The sequence below is a fragment of the Dasypus novemcinctus genome, chromosome 23, assembly GCF_030445035.2.
Source record: "Dasypus novemcinctus isolate mDasNov1 chromosome 23, mDasNov1.1.hap2, whole genome shotgun sequence".
Classification (NCBI taxonomy): domain Eukaryota; kingdom Metazoa; phylum Chordata; class Mammalia; order Cingulata; family Dasypodidae; genus Dasypus; species Dasypus novemcinctus.
Window position 1 is genome coordinate 7308779 of NC_080695.1, and position 25926 is coordinate 7334704.

The following is a 25926-nucleotide window of genomic DNA, read 5'->3' on the forward strand; positions in this document are numbered from 1 at the left end:
CTATTGCAGGCGTATAGGCTCACAAGCATAGCCATTAGTATCAGGAGCCCACTGCTGGGCCCTCATTCCTTCCTGGTTCTTACCTTATTTTCTTATAGGTGCAGCTTTCTTTCTAACAAAACCAATCCCAGTAACTGCTGGTCTCTGCTCATCCCCCCCTTACTCCCCAAACAGGTATTCTTCAGTAACCATCCCCTTCACACTTGTGACCTTGACCAGACAGGAAACCTCAGACACCCCCAGACAGGTCACCCTAAGTGTCACCAAGACTGGGACTGCAGTGTGGCCTCTAACCCAGGAAATAAGGGTTTCACTAGAACCCAGACAGATTAGAAATAGCCACCCCGTACAGCGCAGCAGATGATGAGCTTCCTACAGCAGGACTCCTCTTACAGGAACGTCCTGTGGGGCAGACCTCCTCCAGAGACACCCTTCTTATCCAGGCACCCATGGTGTCGACAGGAAATTATTCCAGCAAGGCAAGAGTTTCTGGTGTGCTGGAAGAGCAAAGAAATGATTTTGTGGGACAAAAATATCAGTGACAAAGATGATGGCTTTGATTGTCCTTTTGGGAATTAATTCCATCTGGCCCTTATCCCATTCCTTGAAGGCAATAGATGCCCTTATTATGTATGCTCTTCAAGACATTATGTAGTATGGGGACATAAGCGTACAAGAAACTCCAGGCAAATTAGGTTGATTTATGTTACAGTTTGTGCTGTTCCCCAAATGGCTCTTTATGATAAACTTTCTTCCAAAAGGAATAATTAAAAACACAAGGGTTCTCATGGCCTCTTCCCATACTGTAGAAACCCACAAAAAAAGATATTGCCAGACTAGACACAATTCTACATATGGGTCATGGGAACAGCATTAACCCAAGCCAAACTCATGGGTGTCCTGTTCTCGATATTATCCCTTTTTCACAGCACTCTCCCACGCTGAAAAAGGTATTATGAGAGTATGGGGGGAAGCGGACTTGGCCCAGTGGATAGGGCATCCGTCTACCACATGGGAGGTCTGCGGTTCAAACCCCAGGCCTCCTTGACCCGTGTGGAGCTGGCCCATGCGCAGTGCTGATGCGCGCAAGGAGTGCCGCGCCACGCAGGGGTGTCCCCCGCGTAGGGGAGCCCCACATGCAAGGAGTGCACCCCGTAAGAAGAGCCGCCCAGTGTGAAAGAAAGTGCAGCCTGCCCAGGAATGGCGCCGTCTACACGGAGAGCTGATACACAAGATGATGCAACAAAAAGAGACTCAGATTCCTGTGCCACTGACAACAACAGAAGCAGACAAAAAAGAACACGCAGCAAATGGACACAGAGAGCAGACAACAGGGGGGGGCATTTACGGGGGGGAAAGGGGAGAGAAATAAAATTTTAAAAAGTATGGAGGGGCAGATGTGGCTCAAGCATTTGGGCACCTGCCTCCCACATGGGAGGTCCTGGATTTGGTTCCCAGTGCCTCCTAGAAGATGATCAGATGCCACCACCAGCAACTGCCGCAACCAGCAGATACCACAACCAGCAACTGCCACAACCAGCAGCCGTCACAACCAGATGCCACAGCCAGCAGACACTGCAGCCAGCAAGGGAGTAGAAGTGGCTTGAGCGGTTGGGCACTCGCCTCCCACATTGGAACTCCCAGGTTCAGTTCCCGGTGCCTCTTAAAGAAGGTGAGCAGACAGCAAGCAGACAGATGAGGGACATCTCGGGAGGGGAAAAAATTTTGAAAAAAGGACAATGGTATTAGAAAAGGTAACTTTGGAAAAATCTTACTCCCACCCAGGGTAGGCTACCACCTCACTGGCTGATGAAGTGCCAGGACTTTGGCAAATGACTCTTCAGAACAGACTGGCATCAGATTGACTGTACTCTGGCTTCCCAAGGAGGTGTGTGTACTAGGGGCAGCCAGTCTGTATATTTGTAAGTTTCAGTCAAAAGAAACAAGTAGCAGTAGCAGTTTCTCCTTGCATCTTGGGGCCGTGGCCTTGCTCCCACTGCAAGGAAAGGCTTCACCTGTTCATGTGTGCGCATGGGGCGGAAGGGCTTGTGGGTCTGCTGTAGGTTGCAGCGGGGTTAGAAGCAGGAGCTGTGGCAGGAGGGGCAGCAGCCACAGGGTGCCCTTGGAGATGCACGAGGAGAACATCGCAGCGGTGATGGGCATCCAGCTTGATTGAACGAAGGATCCTCTCCATCTGGATCGAAGTCTTGGTGGTATTTAGATGGCTGTGGTGCCTCCGTTTCTGAAGAATTGAAGAGTAGCCAAGGAGCTGACGTTGGAGCAGGCCAAGAAAGAATCTGAAAATAACATCTAAAGCAAAGCAAAGGGCTTCTGCCATAGAGCATTTGACCAGAGCTGTTCTTCAAGAGAACATCAGGCGAGGAGGGATGCAGCAAGGCACAGCACCGGCTAAGCAGCTGGAAGAGAAAGCGTGGTAAGAAGGATGCGCTCCACAGGAGCAGCTGGCTGGACTGGAGGAGACGCTCAGCATCGTCTTGTCACCGCTGAGCAGTACTGAAGGCTGCTGCGGAGGGGGAGGCAGAGCGCACGCGCTGCAGGGTTCATCCAGCCTCTGCCGATCTGCGGGCCCAAGCCCTCCGCTGGGACTGCCAGAACTCCCAGCAGACCCTGGCTGCTCCGCTGCGGCCAGCCAGCACGTGCGCTGCGCCAGGCATGCTAAGCAGAGGTAAAATCAGCTCTAAGACCACAGACTCCATCACTGTTGATTCCAGGGGAGGGACGTTCCTCTAGTAAGAAAATCACCTATGTGAAGAGAAGCACGTTAAAGAGCAGTTCCAGCAGAAGCACGTCAGGTTGGTCAGCAGCAGTTTAAAAAGCCAAGCCCAGAGGAGGGGTCAGTCCTCAAAGGGCAAGACCCACTTAGGGAGAGGAGAAGGCAGCACGGACCTCTCCTCCTTCGTGTCCTCCCCGTTCGGCGCCTCCTGGCCATCAGTCCTTCCTTGTAGCCAGGCTGCCTCCTTGGTGCACCCCGCTCTAACGGAGCAGGGCGCCTGTCCCGGGCGCAGCGCTGGGGGGTTGTGCAGGCTGTGCGTGCGGCTGCTCTCTTCTGTCCTGCTCCCCTGGTCACGGAAGAGCTGTTTTCTCACTTAACGGTGATCATTCAAGCAGGAAGACAGGAGAGAAAATGTACCTCTTCTACTGGAATATTTATGGTTGCAAGTGAAATAAGGTATTTTTTTTAATCAACAAAAAGGCTATCTTAGCTTATACAACCTCTTCTCTATCATGAATACTGACATCTATACTTCACTCAGTATCAATAATACGTTTTCTGATGAAGACTGGCAAAAAAACAAGTAGTAGCAGAAGCCCATGCTAGAGAAGTAGCCCAAACAGCTTACACATCTCCTGAGTCTCACTGGTTTTAATCCCTTTTTGGCTCTTCTCAGCTTCCTGGAAAGCTCAGGGGCCTTCTCAAGGGAATTGGCCTCTTTTGCATTATTAATGATCATGTTTTTCTCTTTTAAGTACATCTTCGCTCTCACAGAAAAATAGGCTGCCGCCGCCGGTGTTATCAAACCTGCCTGGCCGTGCCGCCCCTGCTCTCCTCCGTAACGCACAGCATTTGGGAGCAAAGGCTGGACCCTCCTGAAGGCCTTCCAAACGACCCTGAATCACTGTTTGTTCAAAGAGAAAGAACGCCTCGCTTGCTCTTGCACGGGAGGAGGAACTGTGAATCCTTGTAACAGACTCTGCTTGGCTCTGCTCCTCATCCATACTTTGCACTATGAGGCAATACTGTCTAAACCACAAAACAGACTATTCTCAGAAAAGCTGCACAATTGCATGACCCCTTCCATTAGTCCATTGCTGGGCCCCGACTCTTCCCAGAATCCTCAGCGATGTTCCTCTTCTCTCTGCCCTGCCAGACCATACCCAGACCCCCTCAGTAATGCACAGTTGCCAATTTCCCTTCCCTCTTGTGCCCCTTACAAATCTAGCTACCGATAAATTTTGACTTCTGGGAAGATGGAAGACTGGGGAGGCAGATGGTTCACTTCTCTCCCAGAAAAATAGAAGATAGACAGAAATGCCTGGAAAACCGTTCCAGGGCTCAGGACACCAGAGGAAGCCTGGGCAGTAGCCAGAAGAGGGGGGCAAAGCAAAGGAGACTTAGTGGGGAGATCCATGAGTAAAGCTGTGGCCACAGCTGCTGGCGCCCAGGCCCCCCACCCCCACCCCACCCCGGAACAGACAGCAGTGGGTCCTCCGGTCCCTGGCTGGTGACAATGGACTGAGGGGGTCACAGGGGTCCCTCTCCCCAGGAATGGGGAGCGGGAGGGACTCAGCCTACAGCCAATCTGGCCTTTGGCCAACAGACTTGGTCTGAGGCATCCCAGGGGCTACGCGCTTCCAGGCAGGGGCCACACATTGCTCTCCCTGGGAGCCAGCAGGGAACTAAAGAGAATCCGCTTCGCTAACAGCGAGTGTGGCCCAGCCAACCTGGGCTGGACGCTGAGTGGAGATTTAACTCCTCCCTGGGAAAAAGGGGGGTGTGGCCAGCTGAAGGAGAGCAGCTTCTGGCCAGCAGGTGTGCTTTGGAGGCTTGGCTCGGAACAGCCCGCTTTGGGGGCATCTCTCTGGACGTTGGTTCTGCGCTGCCCGCCTGGACGGGGTTCCAGCGAGCACGTTCTCCTTAGGGTTTGAGTAGAGCAGTCTGCTGTAGAGCACCATCTGCTGGCCGGCCAAGTCAGTGCGCCCAAGAGGGGAATTAAATACAAGACTGCGGGGCCTTTACCAAGGCCCTCACCAAGGCCCCTGGAGACTGGTCGGCCCCCTATTGCGCGGTCCATGGTCTTGGTCTGAGCAGTTAATCAGGGGCAATCCTAAAGACTTAGAACCAGCTGAGCCAAGAATCAGGGGACAGCGGTACCACACAGCTACTTAACACTTAATCTGTAGGCAAGGGAGAGGAGCTGCTCATCAGAATAAACTCGCCATCATAATCAGATGCCTAGACATCAGCAAACTATTACAAGCCATACCAAGAAGCAGGAAGATATGACCCAGGTAAAGGAACAGATCCAAACACCAGATGAGACACAAGGTTTAAAACTACTCAGTGGTATTCATACAAACCTCCTAAACCAAGCAGTTGGACAATATGGCTAAAGAGATAAAAGACATTAAGAAAACATTGGGGAAAGTGGTTGAGCACCTGCTTCCCATATACAAGCTCCTGGGTTCAATCCCCAGTACCACCTGAAAACAAGCAAACAAATGAAGAAAGTAAAAGCTCTCTTTGGGGAGCAGATTTAGCTCGGTGGTTGAGCACCTGCTTCCCATCTATATGAGGTCCTGGGTTCAATCCCCAGTAACTCCTAAAAACGGAAAGAAAGAAAAACACGGGGCAATCACAAAGAAGAATTTGAAAGCTTAAAAGTAACAGCTTATGGGAATGGAAGACAATAGATGAAGTTAAAAATACATAAGAGGCATACAACAGCAAATTCAAAGTCACGAAAGAACCAGCAACTTAGAAGACCAGCTGAAACTGAAAAACAGAAAAGAATGGGAAAATTGAGCAGGGGCTCAGGAAAATGAATGATAGCTTGAAGTGCACCAACATAAGTGTCACGGGAATTCCGAACAGAGAAGGACACGGGACAGAAAGAGTATATGAGGAAATACTGACCCAAAATTTCCCAACTCTAATTAGACATTTGAACATACATATCCACCCTAATCAGAATAAATACAAATAAACCTTCTCTGAGACACATTTTATTCAGAATGTCAAATGCCAAAGATAAAGAGAAAATTCTGAAAGCAGCAGCAGAAGAGCAATCCATCATATACAAGGGATGCCCAGTAACACTTACTGTGGATTTCTCATCAGAAACCATGGAGATAAGAAGACAGTGGAATGATATATTTAAGATACTGAAAGAAAAAATCTGTCAGCTGAGAATTCTTTATCCAGCAAAACTCCTTCAAATATGAAGGTGAGTTTAAAACATTCACAGATAAGCAGAAACTAAGAGAGTTCATAAACAAGACTCCAGCTCTACAAAAGGAAAGACGAGAGAGCGGCTTGGAGGAGAGTGTAGAAGTGAAGACTATCAGAAAGGGTGACCAAAAGGGTAAAAAGATGGACAAAAACGAGACATAAATGTTAGAAAAACTGAAAAAAAAAATAGACAAAAATAGGATATGTTATATGAAAGCCAAAGGATAAAATGGCTGAAGTAAGGAATGCCTTTATAGTAATAGCATTGCGTGTTAGGGTTACACTTCCCAGTCAAGACATGGATTAAAAATAACGTGAGCCGTCCATGTGCTGTTAGCGAGGGACTCACCTTAGACCCAAAGATACAAATGCGTTGAAAGTGGAAAGTTGGGAAAAGTTCACACGTAACCAGAAGTGAGCAGGGATGGCTTTACTAATATTGAATAAAATGGACTTCAAATGCAGAAAGTTGTAAGAGATGTAGAAGGCCATTATATATTAATAAAAGGGACAATCCACCAGGAAGGAGTAATGGTCATTATATCTCTGCACCTAACCAGGGGTCCTCAAAATATATAAGGCAAACTCTGGCAAAACTGGAAGGAGAAATAGACATCTCTACAATAATAGTTGGGAGACATCAACATCCCACGCCCATCAGTAGAGCTAGACAAGATCAACAAGGACACAGAGAACTTGAACAATATATAAGCAAGCTTGATCTGACAGATATATACAGAAGACCACACCCCAAATCAACAGGTTATACATGCTTCTCAAGTGGTCATGGATCCTTCTCCAGGATACACTATACGTGGGTCACAAAACAGGTCTCAATAACTTTAAGAAGATTGAGATTATGCAACACACCTTCTCTGACAATAATGGAGTGAACTGGAGATCAATAATAGGTGAGAAAGGGGGAAATCTGCAAATATATGGAGGAAAAAAAAAACATCCAAAAACTCCTGAACAAATGAGCTGAACAGAGAAGAAATTGCAAGAGAGATTAGTAAATATCTCTAGATAGTGAAAATGAGACCACAGTATATCAAAACTTATGGGAGGAAAAAACAACTTATAGGATACAGAGAAGGTAGTGCAGAGAGCAAAATTCATAGCCCTAAATGCCTATAATTAAAAAAAGAAAAAAATCAAATACCTCACTGAACATCTGGAAGAACAGATAAACAGCAAACCAATCCCAAAGCGAGCAAAGGAAAGAAATATCAGAGATTGAGCAGAGAGAAATGAAATTGAGAACAACAGAAAGATAATAGAGAAAATAAAAACCAACAGCTGTCTGAGAAAATCAATAAAATTGACAAACCCTTAGCTAGACTAAGAAAAAAAGAGTAGATGTAAATAAAATCAGGAATGAAAAGGGGACATTACTACCGACCTGACAGAAATTAAAAGGATTATAAAAGGATATTATGAAAAACTGCCAACAAATTAGACCACCTCCGTGAAACGGACAAATTCCTAGAAACACACAAATAACCTGTAATAACTCTATGAGAACTCAAAACGAACTAATCACAAGTAAAGAGATTGAATCAGTCATTGAAAATCTTCCAACAAAGAAAAATCCAGGATCAGATGACTTCATAGGTGAATTCTACCAAGCATTTCAAGAGGAATTAGTACCAGTCCTGTTTAAACTCTTACCAAAAAATTGAAAAGGAGGGAAAATTACCCAACTCATTTTATGAAGCCAACATCACCCTAATATCTTTATCTACTAAAGTAGATAAAGATACTACAAGTAGATAAAGATATTACAAGAAAAGTATAGACCAATATCTCTAATGAATATAGATGCAAAAATTCTCAAAATACTTGCAAATCGAATCCAACAGTATATTTTTAAAATTTTAGGGAATGGAGGTGGCTCAAGTGATTAGGCATCTCCCTCCCACATCAGGTCCCAGGTTTAGTTCCTGGTGCCTCCTAAAGACACAGCACACAGCAAAAAAAAAAAAAAAAAAAAAAATTATACAAAACAGTCAGGCAGGTTTTATACCTGGTATGCAAAGGTGGTTCAACACAAGAAATTCAATTAACATAATATACCACATTAACAAATTGAAGGGAAAAAAAAACTCGCTTGATCATCTCAATTGATGTAGGAAAGGCATTTGATAAAATCCAGCATTTTTTCTTGACAAAAAATACTTCAAAAGATAAGTACAGAAGGAAAGTTCCTCAACGTGATAAAGAGCATATGGTAAAAGATTGGAATAGAAGTTCCCCAGCATAATAAAGGCAAACGTCTTACTCAACGGGGAGACGTGGAAAGCTTCTTCTCTAGCATCAGGAATAAGGCAAGGATGCCCACTGTCACCACTGTTAGTCATCTTTGTATAGAAATCCTAGTAGGAGCAATTAGGTAAAAAAAAAAAAAGGCATCCAAATTGGAAGAGTAAGTAAAACTCTCACTATTCTTAGAGGACATGATCCTATATTTAGACAATCCTGAAATATCTATAACTCAACTATTAGAGCTAATAAATGGAGTTCAGCAAAGTGGCAGGAAAAAAAATCACACAAAAATCACTGTTTCTGTTCACTAGTAATGAGCAAGCTGAGGAGGAAATCAAGAAAAAAAATTCCTTTTACAATGGCAACCAAAATACTCAAATATCTAGGAATTAATTTAACCAGGAGTGTAAAGGATCTGTATTCAGAAAACTACACAACACTGCTAAAAAAAAAAAAAAAAAAAAAACTAAGATTTATAGGTTCATTGCAATACCAATCAAAATGCCAACAGTCTACTTTACAGAAATAGAGAAGCCAATTACCAAATTTATTTGGAAAGGAAAGGGGTCCCAAATAGCCAAAAACATCCTAAAAAGAGAAAAGCAAATTTGGAGGACTCGCTTCCTGGCCTTGAAGTGTCTTATAAAGCTGCAGTGGTCAAAACAGCATGGTTCTGGCATAAAGATAAGCACATTGTCCATGGAATTGAACTGAGAGTCCAGAACTAGACTCTCAGCCTCTACAGTCAGCTGATTTTTATAAGCCAACTAAGTCCGCTTTTCTGGGACGGAACAGTCTCTTCAACAAACGGTGCTGGGATAACTGGATATCTACAACCAAAGAATGAAAGAGGAGCTCATCTCACTCCCTATACAGGAATCAACGCAAAATGGATCAGAGACCTAAATATAAAAGTCAGGACCGTTAAACTTCTAGAAGATAATGTAGGGAAACATCTTCAAGAACCTGCAGTAGGTGAGGGTCTCTTAAAGCATACACCCAAAGCACGAGCAACAGAAGAAAACAGTAGATAAATAGGATCTCCTCAGAGGGGACAAAACAGAGAATCCCAGACTTCCTGGAGCTCATGTTCTAGTATTAATGAGCAAATTACGTAAGTAAATAAATAATATAGTATACCTGAAAGTAATGAGCAACATGGAAAAAATTAACAGGAAGCCAGGATCCAGAGGAGCTGCTCTATTTGTAAATAATGTAGCATTTAAATAAAGACAGGACCAATGAATGACATCTTTAGGAAGAAAGCTGCACCTCTAAGAAAAAAGCTCACCCGATTGTGGAGGAGAAAAGAATTTCATTAACGATCTTGCAAGAACGGGCACTCGACCTGGACAAAATGGCCAGCGCGCCAAACAAGAAGCAGTGATATTTACCCCCTGAACCTAACATGCAGGCGCCTCCCCTGTCCCATTGATTGGGTACTTCAGGGGTTACCGCCTATCCCAGACGTCTAACTAACTTAGGCGGTTCCCCTCTGAGTCTGCATTCCTGCACGCTCTCCACACTCGAACCCGCTGGGCGGGCAGGCTGATTTCACCCCTGGCGCGCTTTTCACATTTGGCGCTGCTTTCACTCCTGGCCCCACCCCCTTCACTTCTAGCCCCGCCCCTTTCACTTCTGGCCCCGCCCCCAGCGCTCACCATTGGTCCTCCTGGCTTTGGGCCCACCCTCACTTCTGACCATACCTAGTTCTGTGCCACTTTTCAAATTCTGGGCACTCCAAAGCCGCTGGAACTTCCCCTTTTCCTCCATCCCCCATTGGGGGAGCACGCTTGGTTTCCCCTTTATGTGAAAATTAAACTTAACCCTTTTCTTACAATATGGCTGTCAAGTGCAAGAGTTAACTGGCCAGACTGGCAGGTGCAAAGGCCCCAGGTGGAATGCCCTGTGCACAGCGGAGAGACCGGTGTTCCTGGGGCAAAACGGGCAGGCAGAGGTTATTAGGAGTAAAATGTGCTCACCGAGGTGCGGCCAGGGTCCCTGTCCTGGCAGGTCCTTCAGCTTTTACTGCAGGAGCTGGGGAGCCGCTGGGGGCTTCTGAGCTCGGAAGGGCCTGGAGGAGGGGTGGGAGAAGCCAGGCAGGGGGTGCTGCGGCCCTGAGGTGGGCTCCAGGCGGTTCTGAAGGCAGGGGAGTGGCTCGGGGGCTCGGGCTGCAGTCGGGCTCACGGAGGGGCCTGCGGGACCCCTGGGCGTGGGGTGCCGTCGCCGCTTTGTCGCTCCACCCCAGCCGCAGCCGGGGTGGGCAGGGGCAGCGGCTCCGGGGCCTGCCATGCCCGCTGCACTGCGCTCGCACTCACGCAGGCCTCGCCTGGGTCCAGGCCGCTGGGCAGAGAGGAGCCCGAGCCTCGGTAGCCCCTGGTGCTGTGCGCGGCGGTGGGTGGGAGGGGGGTGTGGGGGCTGCGCCCCTTCCTTGCGGGGCTTGGCCTGGCAGCCCCGCCTTCAGGAGCCGCTCCCTCCTCGGGCCCCAGCTGCACCGAGCCCGCCTCAGCTTGCGCTGCGGTCCCCACCCTGTGCCCTCGCCTCCCTCCAGCCGCAGGCCTGGCCCTGGAGCAGGGGAGAGCGGAGGAGGGAGTCGGGGCTCAGGCCTGGAGGTGCGGCAGGGCCTCCACCCCTGTCGTTTACCCTGCAGGTGTCTGCAAGTGGGGAGCAGGCATTCCTGCCTGGAAGGCCACGGGGCACCCCCCACCCCCGGGTGCTGATGGGGCCGCTGCAGCCGAGGCCCCAGGAGGGCGCCTCCCAGCAGTCTCCAGGCTGCCAACCGGCCTTGCTCGCTGTAGGTGCACGGGCCCCTTGCTCACTCAGACCAGGTGCGTTGAGACCCCGGGGCTGAAGGGAGCCTGCGAAATTATTTTCTGCAGGGACACACAGATCAGGAGATGCCAGCCAGGACCTCCCAGGTGGCATGGGCTGGTGCCAGTTGCCCGCGGGGAAGTCAGCAGCCCCTCAGAGGCTGGCGCCGCGGCCCCCACGGGCCCCTCCTGTTAGCTGGGTCTAGTCCAGGTCACTGGAGTGGGGCTTTGGACGTTTCCAGGGGCTCATCCACGTCGCAGCACCAGGGTGGACACGTGCCTGACGCACTGAGGGTCCAACAGAGGAGCAGCAGCCAGTACCCCGCCCAGACCTGCGGTGGCCTCAGGGGTCCGCATCGGGCTCAGGCGACTCCCATCTGCTAATGTGAAAATTAGAAAATAAGAGAACCTGGGGCTCGTCTCATACCAGGCGCGAAAGAGACCGGAAAGGGGCCTGCGAAGCTCTCCTGGGAAAGCCCCGCGCAGCAGGCGCAGGCCGCGGAAATGTGGCTGAAAAGCTCTGGAGGCCCACCTGCCGGTCACCAGGGGTCCCCTGATCCAGTGTCACAGGCTGTCCAAAAGGGGGCTTGGAGGATATGAGGGGAACTACCCAGCCGCCGCCCTGGCCTCGACCCTGTCCTCACCTCTCTAAACCTAAACCTGACCCTCGCCCGGGCCCCACCCTGGGCTCCGGCCATCTCGGCCACCTTGATGGTGCATTTGACAACCCCTGTTGTCCAATGTCCACTGGAAACTCTCATCTCAAACCTGACGTCTCCAGGACGACATCCGCCTCGTCCACGTGGGGCACGAGGACAGGTGTTCTCCACCAAGAGCACCTGGATCAGCAGGCCGGGGTTCCTGGCCAGCTGCCTTTTTTACCCAAGGGCGTCCTCCCAGGGCGTCCAGTCTAAAGAGTTCACCAGAGCCACCTTGCCACTGCCCAGGGTGGGCTGGGAAGAGAATTTTGGGTTGCCCCTGGGCCCTTCTTGTCCCACGAGGTCAGCCCAATAGGGGAGAGCCCCGCCTGGGACCTCCCTGCCCCACACCACTTGATCTGGCCGCAGGGCTGGGCTCAGAATGTCTCCCAGAGCTCGGAGCAGCTGCGGCTGCCCAGGACCTCCCAGCCGATGGGGTCAGGGGCTGGTCCTGGCACCGCTGGGCAGTGGGTGCGGAGTCGCGGCTTGTAAGCCTGGCCCTCATCCGTGGGGGGAAGGACACGCCCGGGTGGGAGAAGGGCCCCGCTGCTCCCAGCCCCGCGGCGCCCAATCCAGCCCCCTCCCCCTCGCGCCCGGCGTTCCCAGGACCCTCCAGGCACGGGCTCAGCCCCTCTCCGAGGCTGGGGTCATGGCTGGTCAGCACCTGCGGGTGGGGGCCAGGCGGGCCTCAGGTTCCGTCTGGACCCCTCGGTGCCAGGGGCCGGCTGAGCGACCCACCTCCTCCAGACACTCCAGCAGCCCCGGCCCACCCAGTCGCCCTGAGACCCTCGGCACAGCGTCCTGCTCCGCCCCGAGTCTCGCTGCCCCCCGTCTTCTCAGGAGGCCTCTGAATCTGCGCCCCCACTCCCTGGCAAAGGGCGGCTGCCTCATGGCCACGGCCCACACGCGCCCCACGAGGCCTCCAAGCTTAGCTCGTCTGGGCCCTGGGGCCACCTACGCCTGGTGCTGGGGCAGGACGAGCCCTGGGGGTGGTCCCAGGAGGGGTCCCCTGGCCCCAGACAGCCTCCGCGGAGCTGCGGTGGCCTGCCGTCACCTTCCAGAACGTTCTTGGGGCCCCTCTTGCGGGCAGGGAGTTTGACCAGGGCTCCCGCCCTTGGAGGCCCCGCGGGACATGACAGGGAAGGAGTCCCAGGAGGGCGAGCTCGGCCCGGCCTGAGGGATGCCCACGGGGAGCAGATCCACGGTGGGCTCAGCCCACGGGTGCGGCAGGGACGAGGGGTCTGAGCCAGTGTCCCCACAAGGACGGAGAGGCGGGGGTTCTCTCTCAGGTCAGAGAGTCAGGACGGCAGTTAAAAGGGGTTGTGACAGTGACCGTCGGCTGGACCCAAGCTCATACGGGCCTTCAAGTCCAGGAACAAGCAAATCTGCCCTTTGTCACCGAGGCTCTACCAGATGTTACCAGTATAGTTACAAAAGGGCGAAATACTATTTTTTCACAGTTAAAAAAATGTTGTAGATAAATACGCAGTGATCATGCATAGAAAGGAGGGAAATGTGGATTTTATTTATTGTGAAAATGGAATGTAAAGCAACATTTGTGTTAATTGTTGCATTTAAATAAATACTTCATACTGGACTCATGGCACTTGGGCTTTTCTGAGTGAGCTCCTGGCCGGGCCGCGTCTCCAGCACAGACCCCAAGCTTGCTGACGTGGGGCCAGGGCTGGGGTGGGGTGCAGGGTTGGGGGGTTCAGAGCTGGGGGTGCAGAGCCGGAGAGGAAGGGGGTGGTCTGGGCTGGGGGTGGAGAGCTGGAGGAGTCAGGGCTGGGGTGCAGAGCTGGGGGGCAGGGCTGGGGGTGCAGAGCTGGGGGAGTCAGGGCTGGGGGGCAGGGCTGGGAGGGGGCAGGGCCAGGGGAGGTTCGGGGCTGGCGGTGCGTGTGTGTGGGGGTTCCGCTGCTCTTGGCCTGTGCCCGCCCGGGGAGGGGCACGGAGCCTCGCGGCCCCCGGACCATCTGCGCGGTGGGCGCCGGCGCCGCGGGGAGCTGCGCCCCAGGAGGCCGTGGCCGGGGGGAAGCGGAGGCGCGAAGCGCAGCTGGGGGCGGGTTGGTGGTGGTGGCAGGGATAACGGCGCCGGCTACGGTCCAGCTGAGGTTTGGAAAAGTCTGGCCCCAGGGTCAGGGCGCCCCGCGCTCGCAGAGCAGATCGGCGGCCGGGGCGGGGAGGGCCGGGGGCTCGGGGAGTGGCCGTCCCTGGCTCCCTGCGCCCTCTGGCGGCCCGCGGCGGCCAGGCTGCGCCCCCCGGGTGCCCAGCGCCGCCTGAGCCCCCAAAGCGCCCTGGATCATGAGGCGGGAAGCGCAGGGGCTCCAGGGGTGACAGGCCAGGTGGGGGCCGGGGTGGGGTGCGGGGGCTGCGGCCGGGGCGGGGGCCCAGGCCACCTGGTGCTGGTGACGGCTGTGCCCTGGCCCCGCCCCTTGGAGACCCTGGCCTGGTCGCATCTCCCCTGGGTCCCAGCACAGCCCGGCCCCCCTGCCCGCCTTGCCCGCCCCCGGGTCCCAGCACGGCCCGGCCCCCCTGCCCGCCTTGCCCACCCCCAGGTCCCAGCATGCTCCGGCCCCCCTGCCTGCCTTGCCCGCCCCCGGGTCCCAGCACGGCCCGGCCCCCCTGCCCGCCTTGCCCACCCCCAGGTCCCAGCATGCTCCGGCCCCCCTGCCTGCCTTGCCCGCCCCCGGGTCCCAGCACGCCCCGGCCCCCCTGCCCGCCTTGCCCGCCCCCGGGTCCCAGCACGCCCCGGCCCCCCTGCCCGCCTTGCCCGCCCCCGGGTCCCAGCACGCCCCGGCCCCCCTGCCCGCCTTGCCCGCCCCCGGGTCCCAGCACGCCCCGGCCCACCTGCCCGCCTTGCCCGCCCCCGGGTCCCAGCACGCCCCGGCCCCCCTGCCCGCCTTGCCCGCCCCCGGGTCCCAGCACGCCCCGGCCCCCCTGCCCGCCTTGCCCGCCCCCGGGTCCCAGCACGCCCCGGCCCCCCTGCCCGCCTTGCCCGCCCCCGGGTCCCAGCACGGCCCGGCCCCCCTGCCCGCCTTGCCCACCCCCGGGTCCCAGCATGCTCCGGCCCCCCTGCCCGCCTTGCCCGCCCCCGGGTCCCAGCACGGCCCGGCCCCCCTGCCCGCCTTGCCCACCCCCAGGTCCCAGCATGCTCCGGCCCCCCTGCCTGCCTTGCCTGCCCCCGGGTCCCAGCACGCCCCGGCCCCCCTGCCCGCCTTGCCCGCCCCCGGGTCCCAGCACGCCCCGGCCCCCCTGCCTGCCTTGCCTGCCCCCGGGTCCCAGCACGCCCCGGCCCCCCTGCCCGCCTTGCCCGCCCCCGGGTCCCAGCACGCCCCGGCCCCCCTGCCCGCCTTGCCCACCCCCAGGTCCCAGCATGCTCCGGCCCCCCTGCCTGCCTTGCCTGCCCCCGGGTCCCAGCACGCCCCGGCCCCCCTGCCCGCCTTGCCCGCCCCCGGGTCCCAGCACGCCCCGGCCCCCCTGCCTGCCTTGCCCGCCCCCGGGTCCCAGCACGCCCCAGCCCCCCTGCCCGCCTTGCCCGCCCCCAGGTCCCAGCATGCTCCGGCCAACCTGCCCGCCTTGCCCGCCCCCAGGTCCCAGCACGCCCCAGCCCCCCTGCCCGCCTTACCCGCCCCCAGGTCCCAGCACGCCCCGGCCCCCCTGCCCGCCTTGCCCGCCCCCAGGTCCCAGCATGCCCTGGCCCCCCTGCCCGCCTTGCCCGCCCCCGGGTCCCAGCATGCCCTGGCCCCCCTGCCCGCCTTGCCCGCCCCTGGGTCCCAGCATACCCCAGCCCTCCTGTCCCTCTTGCCCCCCGGAGGCTCTTGTCACTCAGCCCAGACTGAGCTGAGGCCAGACCTTCCGTCCAGGCAGGGCGGCCTGCAGGGGCTCGGGGCCCAGACGTGCTGGGCAGGAGGCACCGGCTGAGGCCGCCCGGGCCTCCTCCCACGGGCCTCCATCCCCTGTGGTGGCTCGGAGCTCTGCACCCCAGAAAACCGTCTTCATCCTCACCTCATGGGCGGGGACCCTCAGTAAACAGGACCTTCGGGGGGCGCCACGGGAGCTGGGAGCCCCCAGAGCGCGGAGGAGACGCCACCACGTGCGCCACCGTGGCCCGAGCAGCCCAGGAATGAGCCACAGGCCACGAGCTCTGGCAGACGCCCCCCGCACGCGGCCCGCGCCTGGCAGCCGAGAGCCCTCGGCCCAGGCGGAACCCCCAGGGCGGACCAGGCACCCGGACGCCAGCTTGGGGCAGCCCCAGCCCAGCGTAGCACAGAGACCAGACCACACAGAGCCACAGCTTTATTCGGGGACGCGGCACAGGCCCCGGGGTGGGGGCCGCCCGGGCGGCACCGGCCCGCGACCACTGGCAAGGCCCGAACACGTACGCGAGGGAGGGTCGGGTGAGAAATAAATACGGCGTTGCCTGCGCTGCCAGCCGGCCAGCAGCTCGCGCGGCCGGGGCCCGGGACTCGTGGGGGACAGGCCACAGGGGTCCGAGCAGCGGTTGGGGCAGCGCGGGGCAGCATGAGCACCGGGCGGGCCGCGGGGGACCCAGCAGGGCCCTCCCTGCCGCCCCAAGCCCCTGGGGCAGCCGCCTCCCCCAGCCTGTCCCGAGCCCCCCAACAGTGTCCACTCCTGGGGCCCCCTGGTCTGCCCCAACTGACCACCGCGATGCTCTTGGGGGGCCGGGGAGGGGGAGAAGGAGGGGAAAGGGGGCGTCGCCGAGCTAGGCTGGCTGGGGCGGACGGGGCGGGACAGGGGGGCGCGGCAGCCCGTCCGAGGCCCCCGGCAGCGCAGCCACGCGGCACTGCGCACTGGCCGGGCCACTTGGCAGCCTGGACGCTCCGTTCGCCCCCTTGCAGGCAGGGCCCGGGCGGGAGAGGTAGTAGGGGCCGAGGGGCTGCCCCGAGCCGAGAGGACGGGGCGGCTCAGCCAGCAGGGCGGGCGGGGGTCACTCGGGAAGGGGGCGGTGGGCAGCAGCACGACGGGGTCAGGGGGCGCGGGCCTGCGGTGCGGTTCTGGAGAGACGTCCTGGGGGCCCGAGCTCCGGCCCCCGCGGGGGCTCCGCCGCCGTCCACTGCCGCCTCGACGTCCGCGTGCGCCGGCACCCGCTAGGGCTTGTGCTTGAAGCGGGCTTCCACTGCGAGGGGACAGGCGTGAGGCCCGGCCGCGGCGCGCGCCCCCCCCCCCCGCCGCCTACCTGCGTACTCCTGCGGCAGCATGGGCCTGTCCATGACCCCCTGGAAGGCGGCCACCCACTCGCGCTGCTCGGCCTCCGTCTCGCAGGCGAACAGGAACTTGCGGTCGGGCGTGACGATGGTGATGCCGTGCGCCCAGCGCGGGCCCTGCGTGCCGGGGGGCAGCTGCGCCAGCACGCGGTAGCCGCCCTCCTTGCTGCCGATGAAGACCTCCCCGCGGGCGAAGGCGTCCTGGGGGGACACGGGCTGGGGCCGGGCCGGCTGCGACCCCGCGAGGCGGGGGAGGGGCGGGAAGGCGCGCCCGCCGCGGGGCCCCCACCGGCCCCACTCACCAGGGGGTCTTTGAAGTACATGAGCCTCCGGTCGTCCATGGTGAACCAGCGCTTCCGGAAGCCTTCCGTTTGCTGCGCCGGGAGGGCCGGTCACCCCTGCCCGCCCCCGCCGCGGCCTCACCAGGCTCTGCGCTCCCCACTCCCTAACCGCCGCCTCGGCCTGCCCCCGAGTCCCCCTGGGGCCGGGCCGGGAGGGCTTGGGGCTCTGGCAGGGACCCCCTCACACCCGCCCACCTAGCCTGGCCCCTCTGGGCCCCAGGGCCCCTGCCCCACCCACCAGGAGGACCAGGACCCAGCAGGGACAGGGGTCTCGGGCCGGGCAGACCCACCTTGGGCCCCGTCTTCTCCATGTAGCCCTCCTTCAGGTAGTTCCGGGACAGCTTGGGCACCAGCTGGCAGCGGGCAGGACACAGTGGACGCCCTCCCCGGGCAGCGCGCACCACGCGTCCCCAGCCTCAGCCTGGCCCAGCCCCCCCCCCAGCCCCTGCAGCTGACCTGACCTGCACCAGAGCAAGCAGGGCACTGGGGTCGCTCCCCACGGGGCTCAAGGCCGCCCCAGACAGGGCGGTCCCAGGGCCACACCCACCCCCTACTCACATCGGCGTCGCTGGCGCCCGGGAAGGCCACCTGCAGGTAGTGGAAGCGTGCTGCACGCAGCGCATTGAACCAGTCGGCCATCTCCTGCGGGCAAGGCTGGCGTGGGCAGGGGGGTTCCCAGGAGGGCGCCCCCCACGAGCTCTGCCCCCCTCGGACACCGCCCGAGCCACCCACCTCGCTGCTCCGGGACCCCCGGGCGAGGCCTAGCCACGCCTGGGGTGCAGGGGCCTGAGGAGTGGGCAGCGGTGGGCGGTGGCGTCGGGCTGCCCCAGGCCCCTGCGCCCCGGCCCCGCTGGCCGGCCCCTCGCTGGCCAGGCTGCCTGCACGATGATCACGCTTGTGGAAGGCGGGGCCAGCCGGCACCCGAGGGGGCCTCGCGTTCTCCCCCCCACCGCCCCCCACTCCCACAGGCCCCCCTCGGCTCTCCACACTCAGCCCCGAGCTTGGCTGCCTCCACGGGCTCCAGGACCACCCGGCCCACCCAGGCTCCTCCTGCCCCCTGCCCGACTCTCAGCCCCGCCCACCAGCTACCACCTCTCCCCACCCCCACAATGTCCCGGGACCCCGCCCTGGCCCGTCCCCTCCTCCCAGCCCCCAGCCCCTGTGGCTGTGAGTTGTTGCAGCATCCAGCACTGCCCTTGGCACTGGGTCATCCTAGCGGGTGGGCTAGCCTGTGCCAAGCATGGCAGGCTAGCCTCTGTCCCCTCCTGCTCCCCAGCCTCCTGGAGCCTGCTCAGCCGCAGCCTCCTCTGCCCCAGGGGCTCGGGCCGGGCTCTGCAGCCAGCCAGACCCCCTCCCCTCCTCCTGCAGCTTCCCTGGGGACACAGGTCACGCTTGCTGTTCCCAGGTCAGGCCCCACAGCTCCTCCTCTGGCCAGCCCACCCCGTCTGCAGTGCTCTCCTCTCTGGGACCTCAGGGTGCCCGTGACCCTCTCACTCCTGCACCTGCAGTGGCTCCCCCTCACCTGGCCCCTCACGTCAGCCCACCCTGACCCCACACCTCCCCGCCGGCGTGGGCGCTCATCTCCTGCTCAGCCCTGCATGGGGAGGCGCCGTGCCTGCCCACCGCGGCCCTGCCCGCTCTTGCCCACGCCTCCGCCTGGGCAGCGCCGCCCACGCTGCCACCCCCTCGGCTTTTGGGGCACGTCCCGGTTTCCTCCCTCCCACTAGCTGCTCCTAGGCTCACCACCCCACGGGCTCCTCCAGCGCCCCCTCTGCCCTGAGCCCGAAACCCGGGGACCTGCTCTCAGGGCCTGCTCCTCGCCCCCCGTCCTGACCCCTGTGTACCCCGCCTGTCCGCGTGGCCAGGAGCTCCTGGCACCCTTGGCCCCCTGCCCATCCCAAGGCAGCCCCAGGCCTCTGGGTCCTTCCTTCCCAGGGGCCTCCAAGCCCTTCGCCCACCCCACATCTGCCGTCCACTCCCGCCTCGTTGGCAGCTTTCAGCCCTGCCTGGCCCCTCGCTAGACCCAGGACAGCAGAGGAACCTTCTGGAAGTGCACATTGGTCCAGAATGCCCCGCCCCCCTTCCCTCTGCCCTTAGGATAAGGACAAAGTCCCTCAGAGCCCTGCAGGGTGGGGACCCCCGACCTTGGCAGGTCCACCCTGCCGGGTTCTCCACCTGCTTCCTCTCTGGCCGCCCTGGTCCTCATCCACCTTCCCAAACACGTGGGTTCCTCTCCCACAGGGCCTCTGCACACGCCACACCCTCTTCCTGGACCACCCATGGCTCACCGCCCCGTGCCGTGGGTCTGTGCATCCCAGCGCACAGCACGGTTTTGATTTTAGTTATTCCTGTGACTCTGGTTAATGTCTGTCTCTCCTGCCAGACTGAGCCGCACAAGGGCAAAGTCCTGTCAAATAGGCTCACCTGTGCTCACCTGCATGCTCACCTGTGCTCACCTATGCACTCCCCTGTGTGCACATCTGCACACTCCCCTGTGTGCTCATCTATGCATTCACCTGCATGCTCGCCTGAGCATACACCTGCTCACTCACCTGAGTACTCACCTGCAAGCTTACCCCAGAGCCCGGCGCAGGGCTTGGCATGGGACCCAGCCCAGCAAAAGAGCACCTGCTCACCTACGGAAAACCCCTGAATTCTCGGCAGCCACCCCTGAGCTCCTGGCCCCAGTCTCCCCTCTTGGGGAATTAAGGGGCCTCTGGATACAGATACAGATTTCCCTCCTAAAGTCTGTCAATAATCCAGTGAGAGATTTTTGTAAACAGGCCTAAATCCATGAGATCAAGAAGAGCCCCAAAGTGCTGAGAGTGGAGAACAATGCTCAGTGACCACCGACAGATCCCGGACAGTGGACCTTCAGCCAACAGAGAGGAAACTGGACGCACCCTGACCCGCACTACGCAGCCCCCCGAGGGCTCAGGGATGGACAGCTCAAGGTCCCTCTGGCTGTGGGTGGGGGTCTAAACAGGCAAGTGGTGGGAACACCACCCCTCCTCCCTGCCCCCTCCCATGGCGGACACTGGAGGCTTATTCTCTGGGGAGGGTAAAAGAAGGGGTTTGGACCTGGTGTAGGGGCGTGCGTATGCCAGACGCATTGTGCTGTCTGGGGCTGTCGAGAAACAGGGAAGTTGTGTGTGAATACACGTCCTGAAGCCCAGGCCCTGCTTTTCTCTTCTCAGCAACCCCACTGCTGGGAAGGCTCCTCTGCAAACCTGACTGGCCCCACACCCCAGGACTTCTGAAGAAATCTCTCACTTGGAAGGTAGATACCATAGCACACAAACAGGCAGACAAGAAACAGCAAATCAGAAGAAATAAAAGCTGTTCAAGGAAAAGGAAGTTTTGGAAATTGTCAATAGAGCTAATACAGCACAATTATGAAATAAGAACAGCATGTTTTGAAAAAAGAATGTTCCAGGAACAAAAAGGAGTTCTGCAAAATAAAAAATCTGAGGGCAGAAATTAAATCCTCAATAGAAGAGCTGGAAGACAGAGTTGGAAAAGCTTCCCAGAAAGTAGGGAAGGAAAAGAAGTAAATGAGAAAATCGTCTAGGAGTGCCAGCATCTGAATACCGGCAATTCCAGAAAGAGAGGACAGAGGAAATGGAGGGAGGAAATCACCCGAGAAATAATGCAAGGAAGAATCCCCTGACCCCCTGGGCATGAGCTGCTGGACTGACATGCCCTCGCCAAGCGCCCCCACGGAGCACGGCCATCATCAGAACCTTCCAAGCCCCAGGGACGAGCTTCCGGAGCAAGAAACCAAGCCAACAAAAATGGGTCACAGACAAAAACTTGGGAGTCAGAGCAGCTTCGGGCTTCTTGACAGAAGCATTCAAAGTGGGTTACAAAAGGAAATGAAGTGTATATCCAGTCACGCTCTAAGTCTACCCAAGGAGGGTAGAGCTTTCAGATGTGCAAGGTCTCAGGAGCTTTGCTACTTGGGCAGTCTTTCTCAGGAAGCTACCAAAGGGTGTGCTCCAAAAAAGGGAGAGCATAAACTAAGAAAGACTTGAGATCCAGGAAGCCGGAAATCAACACAGAAGTGAGACGAGGCTGCAGGAGAGATGACTCTAAGAAGCTGAAACTGATAAAATAGCTGGAGTACCTGACTGTATCCAGAGGGGATTTAGACAACCAGTGGGGGGTGGGGGGGGGGTAACTATTAGGTGCAGGGAAAAATAAAATCTTGTGCAGGAAAGGAAAAGTAATTATAGTCTGCTCCAGGGTTCGGGTCTGACTAATATTTACAGTCATGCAGTGTAAACTCTGGATGCAAATGTGAGCAAAATCACAACACATGTGTAATGGACTCATGGGAAACAGGACATGGTGAGGTGGGGGCGCGGGACAGTCTGTGGTGGGAAATCAGCAGATTATGCCTAACATGGACAACTCCAACAGCACACAGCATGCTGTTCATGCGCACGGCGACACGTTCCCAAAGGGCCTGTTAAAAGCTGGAAGCCGGCTGCCTCTGGGGAGGAGGCGAGCTAAGGAGGGCCTCAAACTCGTTTCCCATCACAGACCTCGGATGCGTTTAGCTCCTCCCCCACTGGCACTTTTGGTAAAAAGGGAAGGACCCCAAGAGCCAAAGCTGCCGGAGCCGTCACCGGGGCTCCAGCACAAGGACTCAGGGCAGCCTGACCCTCCTCGGGCCCCCACTCCCGCCCCCGCTGGGCGGAGGGCTGGGGCACAGCTGGGCTCAGCCGCGGGGGCACAGGCGGTGCGGAGGGCGGAGCTGCCCCTCCCACCCCCACAGCGGCGCTCCAGCCACTGCTGCTGCCCTTCCACGGGGGTCCTCAGCTCCTCCCAGGGGCCCCCCTCCCTGAGGGGCCCCCGCCAGATCCCCGCCCTCAGGACCGGGGTGGGGGTGGGGAAGCCACTGGACGGCGGGCGTTGCCCTGGAGCACCCAGCGGCCTGGTCCCAGGCAGTGCGGCCCCACCTTTCCTATGCCGCCAGCCCAGACCCCGTGCCCCCAGCCCTGCCCCGTACCCTCTGCCCTCCCTCCATCCCCAGCCCCCGCCCCCGCCCCGCACCCGCACCCCCACCCTCTCTGCACCCCTAGCCCCACCCCAGCCCCCACATCCCCCAGCCCCCGTGCCCCTGGGCCCCCCGCACCCCCCCCCCCGGCACCCGCCCCGCCCCACCTTCCCGTCCTCGTGGTAGACGAAGAGGTTGCGGGTGCTGTTGTCCTTCAGGTAGGTGATCTGCAGGCCGTGCGGGTGGCCCACTTTGGCTGGCTGGAAGGTGGCGTTGAGGTGCTCGATCTTCAGCACGGCCTTGGGCTCCTTGGCCTGGAAGCGGGGCCTGCGTCGGCGCCGGGCAGCCCGTTCCCAGCTCCGGCCGGAGGGGCGGGCGCCGGGCGGCCCTGCCTTGCTGGGGGACTTCGGGCAAGCCCCTCGGCCCGCCGGGGCAGGGTGTCCCTCCTCGGCAGGGCCCAGTTTATCAGGAGGTCGCGGCCTGGGCTGAGCCCCCCGCCCCAGCCCCAGGGCGCTCCCGCCCACCAGCACCCACGGCCAGTGGGGGTCTCTGTGCCACCGGTGCCTGTTGAGACCAGGCCATTGCTCAGTGGGCGGCGGGAGGGTGGGGGTCCGCCCCGGGCCCCAGGAGCACGGCTCCCGCACCCAGCCTGGCGCCCGTCACCTGGCCGTGCATGCCGGCTGCGCGGGCGCCCGAGGATGCCCTGCCGGGTGGGCCCTGACGCCCGACCCTGCTCCTGCTTCGGGGCAGCCCCTCCTGGTCGAGGGCCCGGCCCGCCTGACTGCTGTGTGGCCCCAGCCCTGAGGAGCGTCTCTGAGCCCAGCTCCTTGTGCATAAAACCATTGAAGACGCCCCTCCTGGGGTGCTGCCGGGACCCCGAGCCCGAGGGAGCTGGCCCGGGACTCGCTCCGCGCCCACCCGTCCTCTCCGTCCTGCTTCCCTCCCGCCTGGATGTGCAGCCGACACGCCCCTCACCGTCCTGCTCCGGCACCGGCGCTGCCCCCACCGCTGCCTGCGCCCCGTCTCTACCTCCCACCTGGAGCCGGCTGCCGCGGGGACCACGGGGTCGAGGGGTCGCCCTCACGTGCGCTGCCGAGGGCGGCGAGCAGACACCCAGCCTTCCGGGCCCCTCTCGGCGCCCTGGGCGCTGGAAGGACCCTCTGCCACTCCTGTCCCCCAGCCCAGGCCTGACTTCAGGGGCCCCGGAGAGCAGCTGCGGCCAAAGGGGTGGATGGCAAGTGTCCCCGCGGGGGTGGGGAGTCCCGGGGGGGGAGGCCCACGTGGGGGGTGTCTGCGTGAGGGGTGGGATTGCCCCCATGGGGGGGTGTCCCGTTGGGAGTGGGGTGTCCCGGTAGGGGTGGGATAGTCCCTGCAGAGGGGCTCCCTGTGGGGACCCTGCGAGGGGGCAGGTGGCCCCCAGGAATTGTCCCCGGGGAGCTGAGGACACGCTGCCCAGGGCCACGCCCAGCCACCGGGCCCCGGGGCCCGAGCCCCCCCGGCCACGCCCAGCCCCCGGGCCCCCCGGCCGCTCACGTCGTTCTTGTTGAAGTACTTGAGCGCCCCCTCGCGCTCCGTCAGCACAAACTTCCGGCTCAGGAACTGCCCGTTGTCCCGGCCGCGCTTCCAGAGGAGGCCTTCTCTGTATCCTGGGGGGCGTCAGGGGTCACGTCGGGGGGGGGGGGTGGGCCCCAGCGGGACCGTCTTTCTGGCAGGGCCCAGGCCTCCCTTCCCGCTGGCCCTCGGCTCCGTCCGCCCGGGTTGCCCGCCGCCCGAGGGGGACACGGGGCTGGGGGGGGGGCGGCTCGTCCCAGGTCCTCGGAGCCCAGGACCCCCCGCCCCGGCGGCGGCAGGCTCCTTCCGCTGGGGTTCGCTGAGGTCTAGCGCGTGCAGGGAAGCGAGGAGGGTGCGCTTTACCTGGGCATGTGCACCTGCCCCACCTGCGAGCGCCGAATCCAGCCGGGCAGAGGGCGGAGGCCGGGCCCGCGGGGTGGAGGCGCAGGTGCACCACCTTCCCCAGGGCCCCCGAGGCCGGCGGGGCTGGGGGGGGCCGGAGCCGAGGGCGCGAGGGCCGCGAGGGCGGGCCCCCTGGGGGGGTGTGGCCAGCGTTTCCGCAGCTACAGAGCCAGGAGCCCGGCCCCCGTGCCCCACGCCCCGTGCCCCCGCCGCGGCCGCCCCGCCATCCCAGAACTCCCTGGGGAAGCCAAGTCGTGCTGCGGGGTGTGGGCGAGTCGGAGCCTTGGGCCTGGGCTGCGAGGGGCACGACCCTTTCCGTGGTGAGCAGCCTTCCCTGGTGCGGACCCTGCTCCTCCGTCTGTCCATCCAGACCCTCAGACAGGCACCGGGGCCGCTGCCCGCCTGGGGCCCTGCTGAACGAGGTACCAGGGCTGGGCGTGCCGGGCGCCGCGGGAGCTGTCCGGGCCCCTCTGCTCCCTGGACTCTGAGCCCTGAGGGCTGGGGGCGCCGTGACCCCAGGGGCTCAGTGCACCTAAAGCGCCCCTCAGCCCCCGCCCCACTCAGCCCCGCGCCATGCCCCTCCTGGGCCCCTCAGCTGCCCACGGGCAAGGACGGTTTCCTTTGGTCCACAGAGACACATCCTGGTGTCGGGAACGACAGCGGGCACCACCAGGGGCCAGCGGGGCGGCCAGCAGGCTGAGGGGCAGTGCCCGCGAGCCCGCCCCTGCCCCGGCCCCCGGCCCCGGGCGTCTGCCCCCTCAGAGCCGCGGGTGCCCCCGCGCAGGGCTTGGCGGGCGTGTCCCCCGGTGCACGCTGGGGCAGCCGCACCACCACAAGCCCAGACAGGCTTGTCGGCCCAGTGAGCCCTCAGCCCGCGCAGCACCGGGCAGCGCCTTCCATCCCTGTGCCGAGGCGAGCCCTGCCCTGCACCGAGCGGGCCGCAGGCAAGTCCACCCACAGGCCAGGGGACAGCCTCAGGACGCCCAGGGAGGCCCAGGACGCTCGTTCAACGCCAGAAAGACCCGAGGGGCCCGCCCCCCCCCCCCCACTGTAAGGGAGGAAACGAGGCTCAGGACGCTAAGGGGCCCCCACCCCCGGGGCCCAGCAGGGGCCTCCTTGGCAGCTCCACCACCTGCCCCGCTCCCTCCTGGCTCCGCCGCCTCGCCTCGGTGCACCTTGCCTGACCTTCTCACCTGGCCCTGGCATCCTTGCCAAGCAGCCTCACCTGGCCCTCACCTGGCCCTCACCTGGTCCTCACCTGGCCCTCACCTGGCCCCTTGCTCAGTACCCCCCCCATTCCTGTCACGCCTGCCTCACCCAGCAGGGGGAAGCAGCGCCCGGTGAGAGCAGACAGTGGCCTCTGCCCACAAGGGACGCTCAGGTAGGGTGAGGGGGCCTGGGCACAGCTGTCCCCATCACCAGGGGCTGGGGGTCCCCCATGCACAGGGCCACTCTTCTTAACCACTCCTGGTCCAGGACCGAGGGCAGAGGTCAGCCGAGCTGCCTGCCCTGGGCCAGCGCCCCCCGGGCGCTAATTTCGGGCACCAGGCAGGCCCCGAGGGCGGTGTTTTCAGCCAGGACCCCTGATATCGCCCACAGCCGGGCAGCACCCCGGGCCTCTCTGGCGTCTCGGCCTGCCGCCCACCCCTGCCGCCCTCGTC

General features: G+C 60.4%; 1 protein-coding gene across 2 annotated transcripts in view; it reads right to left on the bottom strand.

Annotated features, from left to right (window-relative positions):
* Positions 1-16025: 16025 nt before the first annotated feature.
* Positions 16026-25926, bottom strand: part of ADAP1 (ArfGAP with dual PH domains 1) — a 42562-nt gene continuing 32661 nt past the window's right edge. The window contains exons 5-11 of one of the 2 annotated variants that reach the window (XM_058285681.2): positions 23846-23958; positions 22480-22626; positions 17869-17952; positions 17601-17663; positions 17272-17343; positions 16942-17185; positions 16026-16881 (exon numbers count right to left, since the gene is read on the bottom strand). In XM_058285681.2, the coding sequence (XP_058141664.1) occupies positions 16853-16881; positions 16942-17185; positions 17272-17343; positions 17601-17663; positions 17869-17952; positions 22480-22626; positions 23846-23958 (752 nt within the window). In that variant the 3' untranslated portion in view covers positions 16026-16852. The remainder of the gene's footprint in view (positions 16882-16941; positions 17186-17271; positions 17344-17600; positions 17664-17868; positions 17953-22479; positions 22627-23845; positions 23959-25926) is intronic. The other variant, XM_058285682.2, reaches the window with a different exon arrangement.